Source organism: Marmota marmota, unplaced genomic scaffold (assembly GCF_001458135.2).
Source record: "Marmota marmota marmota unplaced genomic scaffold, marMar, whole genome shotgun sequence".
Lineage (NCBI taxonomy): Eukaryota > Metazoa > Chordata > Mammalia > Rodentia > Sciuridae > Marmota > Marmota marmota.
The window spans coordinates 37,809,385-37,823,514 of NW_025999853.1; the positions used below are offsets into that span (position 1 = coordinate 37,809,385).

Sequence of the window (14,130 nt, forward strand, 5' to 3'; positions counted from 1 at the left end):
CCAACTTTGGTGGCTTGTCCAGGGTTCCACCATTCATAGCATTGTTTCCACTGGAAAATGCATTGCAAGATTCACCAGCCTAGCCCCAGCCCCCAACCAGCCAAATATAAACAAGTCTTCATTCATGAGTCCTTTATAAGTCTCAGTCAATTCAAGTTTCACAGGTGCAAACCTAAAACTGCTTTCATAGTATCAATCCTTCACTTATCACAAAGTGCTAGGAATATCAAGACTTCCAAAGGAAATTCTGAAGAGTAGAGTTGTGTTTGGGATTATTTCCATACTATCCCTGCCCCCATTATTAAATTGAAAGAAAATCTTCCTTTACTGGAAAAAAAATCAATTCCATTCAAGAACATAAAATGCTAGTTGTTTTATCTATTTTATGATCAGGGCAATGCAGTTAGTCCCTGTAAGAGGACTAACTGGCATCAGTACCAGGATTTCTCTGTCTTGGCTCTAGAGACTTTTTGAGCTAGGTAATTCTTGGTCACGGGGGTCTTTCCTAATGCTTAACAGCATCCCTGGCCCTACTGACCAGAATCACAATCTGGGTTATGACAACCAAAACACCTTCACACATTGTAATCATCCCCTGAAGGGGTAAAATTGCCACTAGTTAAGAACCAATGGCAGAGGCTGATAAGTTGGGAGGACCTCTTCCAAGAGGACATTGACAGAGCCAAGAGAACACTCCAATGAAGTACTGATCTGGGTTCTGAAAGAAAATCTCAGCTTTGTACAGTAGGGAGCAGAGGGTCTTTGGGCAAGGGCTATCCTCCAGGCCATTAAGAATGCTGGTTCTAGGGGCTGGGGTTGTGGCTCAGTGGTACAGTACTTGCCTAGCACATGTGAGGCACTGGGTTCAAACCTCAGCACCACATAGAAATGAAATAAAGATATTGTGTCCCCTTACAACTGAAAAAAAAAAAAAAAAAGAATGCTAGTTCTAGGAAGCTAGTTCCTCCTGACTGAAGCAGAATCCCAGCAAAGCCCATTTTCCTGATCTTGGTTCCTTTTGCTCACGTTCAAGCTAAAAAAGGCTGCCTCTCCCACTTGGGCACGTTCTTTCCCTAACTGCACCCCAAGAGTTGAGTCAATGGAATTCCTTCAGGGTTTGTTTTCATTTCACTGTTCATTGTTGAAGCTCCTTTTCTCAGAATAATTGTCTTCACACAGCAGTTGTTATTGAACAGATTCCAGAAGTTCAACACTAAAAGAGAATCTAATTAACTTCACAGGATATTTTGGGAGACTTCTCTGATATCCAGCTTTGGATACATCCACAGAGCAGACTCAGCACACACTCATAGCGGTAGGCTCAAATCTCAGGGGGAACCCCCAGCTTTCCCCCCAGTGTGCGATCTGGAAAGAATAAAATTGGAGCTTATCCCACCAGCTGCCAAGCAAACTAAATTCTATCCTGGGTTCTTCCAACATTGTATATATCTTGTTAGTGCTTCTGAATAAATTTTTAATTCTTCTAAGAACCACTCTCCTTTACCTCAGAATAATAAATAGTTTTATTTTAAAAGTATTTAATTCCCAGTGGCTTGGGAGGCTGAGGCAGGAGGATCATGAGTTCAAAGCCAGCTTCAGCAACTTAGCGAGGCACTTAGCAACTCAGTGAGAACCTATCTCTAAATAAAATATTTTAAAAGGGCTGGGGATGTCAGTGGTTAAATGCCCCAGATTCAGTCCCTGGTACCCCCCCCCCCACCAAAGTACTTATTCATAAATATACACTGTTAAGGCACTGGCTCCCAGCAATTTGAATTTAGATTAGCAAAACGAGAATAGTCGATCATTTGTTCATTCATTCATTCACTCACTCAAATGCTTTAAAAGGACAGGAATTTTTGTCCACTGTTCAGCCTTATTTGTTGAATAGATGAAAGCCCACACTCTGAGGAACTGTCCTTAGTATTGAGAATACAACAGTGAACAGGATTGGCTCAATCCCTGGCCCCAGGGAGTTTACAGACCATCAAGGAAGCAAGAGAATTAAGAAATAAAGCAATCACAAACTGAGCTAAGAGATAAAATGAGAGAAACTGAGAAAAGAGGCAGCATGTCTAACCCATTAAGTCACAAGTTTTCAATTCTGTGAATATTTCAGTGAAATTGACAGGGATGAATTAAAATAAGTTGGAAATCATAATCTAGAGTTTATACATCTTTTATATATATTTTCACAATATGTATGGAAACATTTTTAAATGTTCTAATCATTCATCTATTACTCTTCTCAAAAGAATAGAACTCTAAAAACATAATTTTTATTTCAAAAGTTACCATATGTGGTAATTTTGCTCAACTTAAGTTCTTATAGGTTGCCCTACATCTGGGATGATGGAACTTAACAGGTTAAATAAGGTTGCCAGACCCTCTTCAAAAAGATGCCCATTAAAGAGTTGGCCTGGAAAGTGTTTCACACACACATAAACCCACATTCTACACACACACACACACACACACACACACACATGTGCACACACCACAGGCACAAATACTTTGCTTCAAGGGAACATTTTAGGGCAGAGGGAAAAAAGGACTTCAGTATTTAAAAAATAGTTTTCTGGGTACAAATCAATGGCTACTTCACTAGCCGATTAGTATCAGATTATTTGTTCACACTTGCTGAGGACCTGCATGCACCACGCCCTGAGCTAGAGACTGGACAATTCCCACATTAAGCCAACCCCCCCCCCCAGAGCTCCACCCTCCTGGAGATTACAGTCTAGTAGGGAAGATGCAAAATCAAAAATTTGCAGAGAACTATGCTGCATCTAATAAATCACAAACAGTCTAAAGGTCAGTCGGGTGGTGCCACTTTGGCTAGTGAAGAAGGGAGGAAGGTACGGGAGCATTCCCTGCACAGGGCCTGCTGGAGCGAAGCCGGGTGGGGAGGACTGCAGCACGTTCAATGCACTGAGAGTGGGTCCAAGGGGCTAGGACCACTTCTGTCACTCCTCAGAGCCTTTGAGTTCTTGGCTCCACCTCCAGTTCTTGGCTGATCAGGCCCTGTGCCACTAAGGATCAGATCTCTCTAGGGTCTGGGCATGGAAAATTGGGTATAGGTAGTCATCCAGGTGATATCCCAGGGAGTACCAAGAGTGATGTGTTCACAGATGTCTGTGGGCAGAGAGGTCTCTGCTCTTCCAATGACTATGAAGATGGTCACATGCATCCATGAAATACCATGGAATGTGAGGATAGGACCCTTATGACTGATAAAATCCACTAGAAGCATTGAACTGTTTTGATTTGCACAGGCTACTCCTTGGGAAGGGGAAGTGGAGGCAACCCATATGCTCAGTAAAATGCTGCTCACAGGGACAGAGGGATGGATCCTTTTTGTGCCAGAAAGTAGCTTCCTAGGTAATCATGGAGATGTAACCCAGGGAAGGGAGGAGGCTCTGGAAGAGGAAACCATCACCTGAGACATGCAACTGGATGTTTGAGATTTGTCTGGACTCCTCAGTCTTGGTTGCCAGCTGGGGAGTGCTTACAAGAAGATTCCAGTAATAGACCTTAGGTCTCCACTATGCAAACTGAGATAATGCAGTCTGGAGAAAGGCCTGGATGGGCTACCTGAGTCTAATTCAAAAGAGCAGAGAGAGTTGTCTGGAGAAGAGTGGCTAGAAGAGAAGGCCAGGCCAGAGAGAGGCCAGACAGCATGCAAGTGGGTCAGATTAGGCTCCTGGTGCCTCTGGCTCCTGAAGCTCATTCCATCCCCTGCACAGTACTCTGGGAGAGGACTTTGGGGTTATGACAACCAAAATTCTGGTTGGATGGGAAACAGAGGCAGATAACAGCAAGTAAGAAAGTCAGGAAGAGTTGCTGGAACATCAAAAGAGTAACTTACATATCATTTTCCAACTAACAGTGATAAGGATTTAAACCGAATTTGATTTTTGGGGGTGTCATATGACTTTTTTAATGCACTACCAAAACAAGGTCCCAAGTTATTTCAACTTAATAAGCATACATGTGCCTCTCATTGAAAATGTAATATACCCTTTCCAATAATTCGCCATTTGCCAAGCACCAATTTATGTACTGGCTGTGTTTATGCCCCACCTCAATGAAATTTTATAAAACTCCAGCTCTATTCCAGTTCACAGAGAGTGGTTTGATCCTGGCACTTGCACAATTCTCATTGTTTTCTAATGGCTAGCAGATTCCCAGCTCACTGGCTCTTAAATGAACCCAACATAAGTAAATAGCCCTTAAGCATAACGAGAGCTCATAGTTAGCAATTCTGTCTGAGACTGTTCTAATTAAATATAGTATCTCATTTAATCCTCAAAGAAATTCAGTGAGATGGATGATTGAGATGATCCTCATTTTAAAGATGAGGAGCCCAAGGTAAAGGAACTTTATCCAAAACCCTGAAACAAATATGTGGCAGAATCCCGTTTCAAATTGTAGAATGTTATTTTACTGCTCTTAACACTAAATTATACTGCCACCTCATTAAGAAGACATGATGGTAAGAGTCTGAATTCATAAAAACCTAAATTATAGAATATAGTAAAAATAAATTATTTTCTTTTTTACCTTTAAAAATCATGGAACCAGGTTAACCAAATGCTACCTCATAAAATTCTGTTTTGATGAACTGTTTTCATTTCACTTCAGAGTTTATTACTAATGGTTAATTTGACATACCTTTTCCTAAACAGTACTGTCAACTGCTGATACAGCTGTCACATTGAATGTAACTGAATTCTTTTGAAAAGAGTCTTAAGATTATAAAAATTCCATTCAAGATCTTTTAATACTTTATAATTGTTTAGAAAACCAGTCATGTCCCAGCTCTGGGAGTCATCATACATCCCATATTAATTCTGTTTTAATAAACTGTTCACAATAGTCCCATAGATCCAGGAAGAAAAATTACCTGTGCAAGGTCAGACAGCCATAAGAGGGAGTGGGAACAGGACCGTAGGTTAGTGGTGGAGGACACTCGTGATTCTTTTTGGCTGACAGTAAACAACTCATCTTCCATCTCTGGAGAATTTCTCACTATATAAATCTTGGTGGTAGACAAATCCACTTTTTTTTTTTTTTTTTTTTTTTTTTTTTTTTNGGGTGGCCTTGAACTTGTGATCGTCCTGCCTCAGTCTCTGAATAGCTGGGATTCAAGGAATGCACACCAGACTCTATAGATTTTTTTTTCAAAATATTATGTGCATTTTTAACCTTTATTTTATTTATTTATTTTAATGTGGTGCTGAGGATCGAATCCCATGCTAGGCAAGCACTCTGCCACTGAGCTATGACCCCAGCCCTCTATTGCACTTTTTATTGTAATTTTTTTTATACTTTCATTTCTTCTTTCCTTCCTTTCTTTTATAGCATCTTAGTCTTTTCATGAATGTTATGTTATTCAAGATTATTTGGAATATAAATTGTAGAGCAAGATACCTGGATTCAAACCATGGCCCTCCTTCCAACTAGCTTGTTCAAACTCAGAATCTCATTATTCCCCAATTTCCTCATGTATCAAATGGAAACAATAATGAACAATACATTTTAAGGTTATAGTAAGCATTACATTAGCTATAAAATCTTATCATGCCTAGCAAATAAGTACTATAGTTAACTTTCTGAATATCATAGTATATTTAATTGCAATTTTCCTCTGCTCTTTACATTGTTTTTACCTCTTGATTTTTTTTCTGCTTATTTTTATCTCCATTTTTCACGTAAGAAAACTTCTTGGTATTTAGTTATTGTCTTATCATGTTTTTTGTTGCTGTAACAAAATACCTGTGACAGGATACTTTATTAAGAAGTTTATTTTAACTCCCAGTTCTAGAGGTTAAAGAGCATGGTGAGCTCTGGTGAGGACCTCTTGAAGGATGGTATCAAGGTGGCAGCACATCAGGTGGGACGGAAAGAGAAATAACATGGAAGCCCAGGTAACAAGAGACCATTGAGTTTTATAAAAACTACTGTTTAACTAATCTACTCCTAGTAGACCTGATTTGCTTCTAAGAGACACCACTAATCCATTCATGAGGGTGGAGCCCCAGTGATCCCTATGCCCCACTTAAAGATTCTCCACCTCAACACTACCACCCTAGGGACCACTTTCAGCACATGAACCTGCAGAGGACAAACCACATCCAAACCCTAACTACCTGCTATCTAGGGACTGGCACTAAGGTGCTGAATTAATGTTCTACGTTTGGAGGCAAAGTTTGTCAACTGGTGTGACCTAACAAGAAAGAGTTCCACTTCCCTCACCGTGGTAGAATTGGATGTTCTGTGAAAGCAGGGTTCTATTGTTAGTTATTTGATGCAAACTAAACCTCTCTGAGCCACTATTTTCTCATCTGAAAAATTGGGTAAAACATTATCTGTGATAAGAATTCACATAACACACCTAAATTTACATAACATACCTACAGCACATGGCCATAGTGCTTAACATTGAGCAGATGCTCAATCAGCTGTTAGCAATATTATCAACTCTAGAGAAAATAGGGCAGCTGCTTCATGATTGTTTGTAGTTGCCACTGGACCATGCTATAAATAGAGGCAAAGCATGGTACTTGTTGAGAGGCTAGTTATTATGATACAAGTTAGCAAAGCAAGGAGAGGGCTCAATAGTCCTTGACATTCAACTTGTACAAAGCCCAAGAACATGGGTTTCGGTCTTCGTCTTGTGAGCAGAAAGTGGGTAGTGACACTGCTTCACCAAGTAGCTCTGTAGAACCACACCATTCATGTGGCTGCTCCTTGTCTATGTCTGCTAAATTTGTTTTAGTAAAGACATTGGCAGAGCTTCAACAGTGCGTCCGTCTTCCCTTAAGGTCCAGACATTCTTTCCAGACAGTAGCAGGCTGCTGGATTGTTTCCTGGACATGTACTTGTTTATGAGCAGTACTGGGAATTGAACCAGGCACACTCTACCACTGAGCTACACCCCTAGCCCTCATATTTTTTGTTTTGAGACATGATTTAAGTTGCCAAGGCTGGCCTTGAACTTGTGATCCTTCTACCTCAGTCTCCTGAGTCACTGGGACTACAGGCAAGTGCCACTGCACCTAGCTACATTTAAAATAATATGTGCCATTATATATATTTAAATCAAACAGTACAAAAGGGTGCAAGTGAGCCGGGTGCACACCTGTATAACCAGCAGCATGGGAGGCTGAGGCAGGAAGATTGCGAGTTCAAAGCCAGCCTCAGTGAAAGTGAGATGCTAAGCAACTGTCTCTAAATAAAATACAAAATAGGGCTGGGGATGTGACTCAGTGGTCGAGTGCCCGAGTTCAATACACACACACACACACACACACAAAGGATGTAAGTGGAAAAGTCAGCATTCCTGCCACCACCAAATCTCCAGGCAGATTTCCCAGAGATAATCACTGTATTTCTTGCAGATATTTTTATGCACACACAAGGACTTATGCATATTTTTCACAGATGGCAATCATAAAAAACTGTTCTGAATCTTGCTTTTCTTTTCTCCCCAGTTTATCCTAAATAGCTTTCCAAATCAGGATATGTAGATTTACCTCCTTATTTTTAACTACTATATTCTTAAGGTACAGTAACAAACAAGCCCCCAGATCTCAATGACTTAAGTTTCCTTCTCATTTACCTAAATCCAATTAGTGACTGAGTGAAGGGGGGCGGGGGAAGGGAGGTGTTCTGCACCTTGCTCTTATTCAGGAATCCAGGATGACCTGAGGCCCTGCCAAATTCAACACATGCTTGGTGGCTTCTGAAGTCACCCCAGGTATCAATATCCAGCCAAAAAGTGGGGAAAGAACGTGGAGGAGGACAAGACTTTTTTTCACAATGAGCCGTGTCTAGAGGTGACATCAAACATTTCTGCCCACATTTCTACTGGTCAGAATTTGAAAATCCCATTCTAGACTAGCACTAAGAAATGTTCTGACTGATCACTGCTTCCCTACAACAGGGCACTACACGAAATAGGAATTTAAACATATGTGACACAGTTGCACTATACGAATGAATCCTCAATTTATTTAAGCTCTAGAAAGCAAGTGTTCTCCACCCTAACCCCTGCCTTCTGCTTTTCTACTTGTCTTTTCTCAAAAGAAAACTGGGTTTTGTTTTGTTTTACAGTGTTGGGGATTGAATCCAGGGCCTTGCTCACACTAGGGAAACACTCTCCACAAAGTGACATCCTCAGCCCAAAGGCAAGTTTTAAGTGTGTGAAGATATTATCTGGTGAATGAAGAAATAAGAAAATGAGAAAAGAAATAAGAAAAGAACACCAGTAGCCACTGCTTTTTTTTTTTTTTTTTTAGTTGTAGATGGACACAATACCTTTATTTATCAAACTCAGTGCCTCACACATGCTAGGTATGCAAATACTCTACCACAATCCCAACCCCTCTCTGCTTCTTGGGTATGTACCCTGATTCAGGTTTGGTGGGGATAAGAATATCAATTAAAAAAACCTTTAAAGCATACATCCTGGGGCTGAGGATGTGGCTCAAGCAGTGGCGCACTCGCCTAGCATACGTGCGGCCCGGATTAGATCCTCAGCACCATGTACAAACAGGGGTGTTGTGTCTGCCGAAAAATATTAAAAAATTCTCTCTCTGTATCTGTCTCTCTTAAAAAAAAAAAAAAAAAAAGCATACATCCTTTGACCCAATATCATCTTTTTAAAAATATTTTTTAGTTGAGTTGGATACCTTTATTTTGTTTATTTTTATGTGGTGCTGAAGATCGAACCCAGGGCCTCACATATGCTAGGCGAGCACTCTATCGCTGAGCCAGATGTTTATATTTATACCTGCAGAGTAGTAATGTGGGTGTCTCCCCCACCCATCCACCCCCCTTTTTTTTGCCCCTTAATGTAATCTCTCAGTATTTTAGCATTACAAAAAAACAGCAGTTCTTTTCAGCTTTAAATGGGTTGCAGTTTAAGTGATTAAAGGCAAGTGTGTCAGACACGGCCTCCCAGACAGTCTGTTAGGTCTATCACCCAACACTCAGGTTGCTATCAGGAGCACTTTTCTCTGTCAAAGTGACTGGCTTTTGTCATGCAATCCTCACTAATAAAGGGAAGGCAGGACAGCCCCAGAGCAGTCAGTAGAACAAACTGCCTTGTCAGGTGAGTCTGTGGGTAGAAGTTAGCCATGCGTCTGGCTCTACATGGGGAACACCATCAAGGCCCTTGTGGCCTTCATCCCTGGTGACCGTTGCCAGAACTATGTGGTTGGAGACCTCCAGGAGATGCCACTGGACAAGATGGTGGATCTGAGTGGGAGCCAGCTACGCCGCTTCCCTGTGCATGTGTGCTCCTTCACGGACCTGGTCAAGCTCTACCTCAGTGACAACCACCTCAATAGCCTGCCTCCAGAGCTGGAGCAGCTGCAGAACCTGCAGATCTTAGCCTTGGATTTCAACAACTTCAAGGCTTTGCCTCAAGTGGTGTGTACCTTAAAACAGCTCTGCATCCTCTACCTGGGCAACAACAAACTCTGCAACCTCCCTAATGAGCTGAGGCTGCTCCAGAACCTCCGGACCCTTTGGATTGAAGCTAACTGCCTCACCCAGCTGCCAGACGTGGTCTGTGAGCTGAGTCTCCTTAAGACTTTGCATGCAGGCTCCAATGCCCTGCGTCTCCTACCCGGCCAGCTCCAGCGCCTCAGCGAGCTAAGGACCATCTGGCTCTCAGGAAACCTGTTGACCGAATTCCCCGCTGTGCTGCTTCATATGCCTTTACTGGAGGTAATTGATGTGGACCGGAACAGCATCCGTTACTTTCCCAGTCTGGCCCACTTGTCAGGTCTGAAGCTGGTTATCTATGACCATAATCCTTGCAGAAATGCGCCCAAGGTGGGGAAGGGTGTGCGCCGTGTTGGAAGATGGGCAGAGGAGACACCAGAGCCCGACCCCAGAAAAGCCAGGCGCTATGCATTGGCCAAGGAAGAAAGCCAGGAGCCACTGGCCCCTGCCCTATGTCCTTCTCTTTCTCCCAATTCTTAAGGAGCTGCAGTCCATCAATGTCAAGGACCCAACTGCATGTTCTCAAGATTTCTTCATTACAGTGGGATTATTCTGGGTCATTTGAGGGGTTGATGCAAAGCAATAAAGGAACACTAAGAAGTTTCTGACCAACAGCATCTCTTCCAAAGAAAAACTGTGTACTATCAGTTTCCTTGGAAACCCAGAGTGCTCATAACTTCTTTGCAAGAAAAAAAGCTTCTCCAAGCAGTTATTTTGAGTAAGAAAGGCTCACATTTGCCTCTTTCACACTCCAAAAGTGACTGATGAGGCTCATGAAATCCTCAAATAAGGTATTTGTTAAAGAACCCACTAACTGTTCAGATGATCTAACCCTGGCAGGACATATTTCTTTACTATGAATACCAATGAACTGTAACAAGGTATTGTTTCTAATTCAGGCCACCAAAAAAGACATTTTTATCTAGCAGACTCACACACAAAAAAGTTGTTTATTGTTACAGAGGCTCAAAATAAAACATTTCCCCCACCATTTTAGCACCTGCTGAAGATCTCAGATGGAGAATTTCTCTTGGGGTTCGTTCAGATGTTACTTTAAACTTAATAGTGTTTCATGCCGATTTCTTATTTTCCCCAAAGGTTTAACTCAAGGTCTACTACCATCTGTTTAGGGAGCTTAGACATCACCTACAAAATAGAACCTCTTTCCTTTGCCATGCAGTCTCACTTAAGTCACACCTTGGGTTGTTGTTGGTTTTTTTTCTTTTTGGTACAGAGGATTGAACTTGGGGGTGCTGGACAACTGAGCCACATCCACAGCCCTATTTTGTATTTTATTTTGAGACAGGGTCTCAGTGAGTTGCTTAGTACCTTCGGTTGCTGAGGCTGGCTTTGAACTTGTGATCCTAGTGCCTCAGCCTCCTGAGCCCTTGGTATTATACACATGCACCACAGTGCCCGGCACACCTCGAATTTTTGCCCACTACTTCCCTCCCCACCACCAGCAAAGCCCTTCTGCTTATTTACACTAAGAAACTGAGCTGAATGGAATCCCCCATCACTGGAGAAAAAGCACATCTTCAGAATCATTAAAGGCAATATGTGAGAATCCTGGCATTTGAACTAAGTACTTTGAAATTTGAATTGCAGACTGTAGAATATGTTGGAAGCTTGCCTCTTTTTAAAAAGTTTCAGATGTTGGTGGACCTTTATTTTATTCATTTATTTATATGCAGTGCTGAAAATTGAACACAGTGCCTCTCACATGCTAGGCAAGTGCTCTACCGCTGAGCCACAACTCCAGCCCTGAAGTCTGCCTCTTTATCCTCAGTGTATCTGCTTTAGTTCCAGTTTAATTTTTGTAGATAGTTTTTCAACATTGTACAAACCTAGGTATTTTGGCCATTATTTTGTTAAATATCTCAACTGTGACCTTCCCATGAATATACAAACTTAAAGAAATTGCTGCCAGTGGGTGATTTAATAAACTTTTCAGCAATCTAGGTCAATTATCTAAACTGAAGCACAATGTATTGAGCGTTTAAGGAAAAAAAAAAGTACTTTTTCCCATAAAAGCACCTTAACCCAGTAAAGGTTAGTTCTAAAATGAAATAAGATTCACATTTGCCAGAAATATTTCTTGTTACTACAGAGTTAAGTACCGTGTCACCACCTCCCATCTGTAGACCATTTGCAACCCACTGATCAGTCATCCAAGGAACCCTTTCAATCATTAAATTTGTACTATATACAAGTTTTTAGTAATGAGTCCAGATTTCTATTAAAACAGAATTTCTCTATTTTCTTATTCCTAATAATTAAAATCAAATGATGTTAAAAACGTTTGCCCAACAGAATTTACCTTCTAAACTTTGTACCAGTTTATGGATTAGTTTTGTTTTTGTTTTTGTTTTTTGAGAGGGAGGGGGGATAACAGGGATCGAACCCAGGGGCACTTAATCACTGAGCCACATCCCCAGTTCTGTTTTATTTTGAGACAGGGTCTTGCTAAGTTGCTGAGGCTGGCATCAAACTTGAGAACCTCCTGCCTCAGTCTCCTGAGCAGATGGGATACAGGCATTCCCCAACACACCTAGTGCTGACTTTGTTTTGAATTGTCTTTCTCCTCCCCAGTTTAATGGGCCCACATTTTCCAGTGTAAGCTGCAGGCTACACACTATAAAACTGAGTGAAGTTATTATCCATATAAAGTTCTCACTGAATGAACTTACTATTCTGAGTCAAAATGTTAAAATTATAAACATTTTGGCCTATGGTCAAGCTGTTTTGTTGTTCTAAAACAATATACAACGAATAAATATTTATCAAACTAATAGTTGTGATTTTGCTGTCCAAAAATGTTTTTAGTGTAGATTTTTCAATTTTATAAAGCATGTAACTGTGTGTATAAACATAAATATACATAAATACACATACATACTTTTTTTTTGTTTGGGGGCAGGGCTACTAGATGTTAAACAAGTAAAGATTAGTTCTAAAACAAGAAAGGCTCACATCTGCCAGAAATATTTCTTGTACCACTGAGCTACACTGCCAGTCCTTTTTGAGACAGGGTCTCACTAAATTGCCCAGGGTGGCTTCCAACTTGTGATCCTCCTGCCTCAACCTCCAGATTACAAGCGTGCACCACGATGCCCATCTGCCTACTTGTGTTTCTACAACCCTGCTATTTTGGAGATGCTGACATCATTAGAGAGTAAAGTAATGGAAAAATACTACAGCAACAAATACAACTTTTTTTACTCCTTAGTATTCATGTTATTATTAAAATGAAAATTTCACCGGGCACAGTGGCACATGCCTGTAATCCCAAGGGTTTGGGAGGCTGAGGCAGGAGGATCTTGAATTCAAAACCAGCCTCACCAACGGTGAGGTACTAAGAAACTCAGTGAGACACTGTGTCTAAATAAAGTACAAAATATGGCTGGGGATGTGACTCAGTGGTTGAGTGCCAGAGTTCAATCTCTGGTACCCACCCACCACCAGGAAAGAAAAGACTTTTTTTTAGAACTATATTCTCCCCAGTGCTGGGGACTGAACCGGAGTCTCACACATGCCATGCAAATGCTCTGCCACTGAGCTACACCTTAGCTTTCTTTTAAAACTTGATAATTGGATTTTAGCTTCTGTAAGAGAGATATCAACTAACCTTTAACATAAATCCCACAGAAATGAATCAGCAACCAAATTTCCTTTTTTATTTTATACTGTAATGCAACATCACTATTTGTAATTTTATGCTTAAAAAGTCAACTGAACTCAACCTTAACTAAAAGCACACGAGTGATCCAGAAACAGTATAGCATCATAGCTGTGAGCATGGTCCTTCATACCATCTGGGATCAAATCCAGGCTCTGCCCTTACTGGTCAGTTACCACCTTTGTCCCATTTCCTTATCAGAAAAACAGTTTCTATCAAATAGGGCATTGTAAGGATTAAACCAATTACTGTGTATAAAATGAACAGAACAGTGCTTGGCATGTGACAGTAAATGTTTACATAACATATTCTTTTTCTAAGCACAACACTTAAATTTACCCTAAAATCAATATAAATCCTTGCTTAAAGGAAAAAGTATAAACTGCTATAGACCACTCCCTCACCATCAAAACATTTTTCAACTATAATATCTATTGTACTTAATGTAAAAAATATAACCACAACATTGTGTCAAATTCTCCTTATTTACCTGTATAGAACACACCTAGTTCTTAAGGAGTTCATTTTTAAATTTTAAGTGAATATTCTCTGCCCTTTCCATTATTCTAGAAATCAAAAATCATCAAAGCATTTAAAAATTGCTATTAAGTTTCAAAGCCAGGCACAATGGCAAACACCTACAGTCCCAGCTATTTGAGAGGCAGATTCTAAGTTCAAAGACAATCTCAGCGACTCATCATGAAACTCAGCAACCTGGCAAGACCTCATCTGAAAATAAAAAAGAACTAGGAACTGGGGATGCAGCTTAGTGGTAAAACACTCCTGGATTCAATCTCGGGTTTTGTCTTTTTAGTTTTTGTGGTACTGAGGAATCAAACCCATGGCCTCATACACACTAGGTTAATCATTAAGTGGATCAACTCTATACTGAAAATGCAATCATTCACTTCCATTAAGCATATTTCAAATAGGGT

General features: G+C 40.7%; 1 protein-coding gene across 1 annotated transcript; it reads left to right on the top strand.

The window, feature by feature from the left end:
* The first annotated feature begins 8,894 nt into the window (after nt 1-8,894).
* On the top strand, nt 8,895-13,555 carry Lrrc10 (leucine rich repeat containing 10). Its single transcript, XM_048805223.1, has one exon. It carries the CDS (start codon nt 9,160-9,162, stop codon nt 9,994-9,996), a length of 837 nt encoding a protein of 278 aa, XP_048661180.1. The 5' UTR covers nt 8,895-9,159; the 3' UTR covers nt 9,997-13,555.
* Nucleotides 13,556-14,130: the final 575 nt, after the last annotated feature.

Bases quoted from the DNA above. Each gene is read 5' to 3' on its own strand.
- Lrrc10 (XM_048805223.1), top strand. From the start codon at position 9,160: ATGGGGAACACCATCAAGGCCCTTGTGGCCTTCATCCCTGGTGACCGT.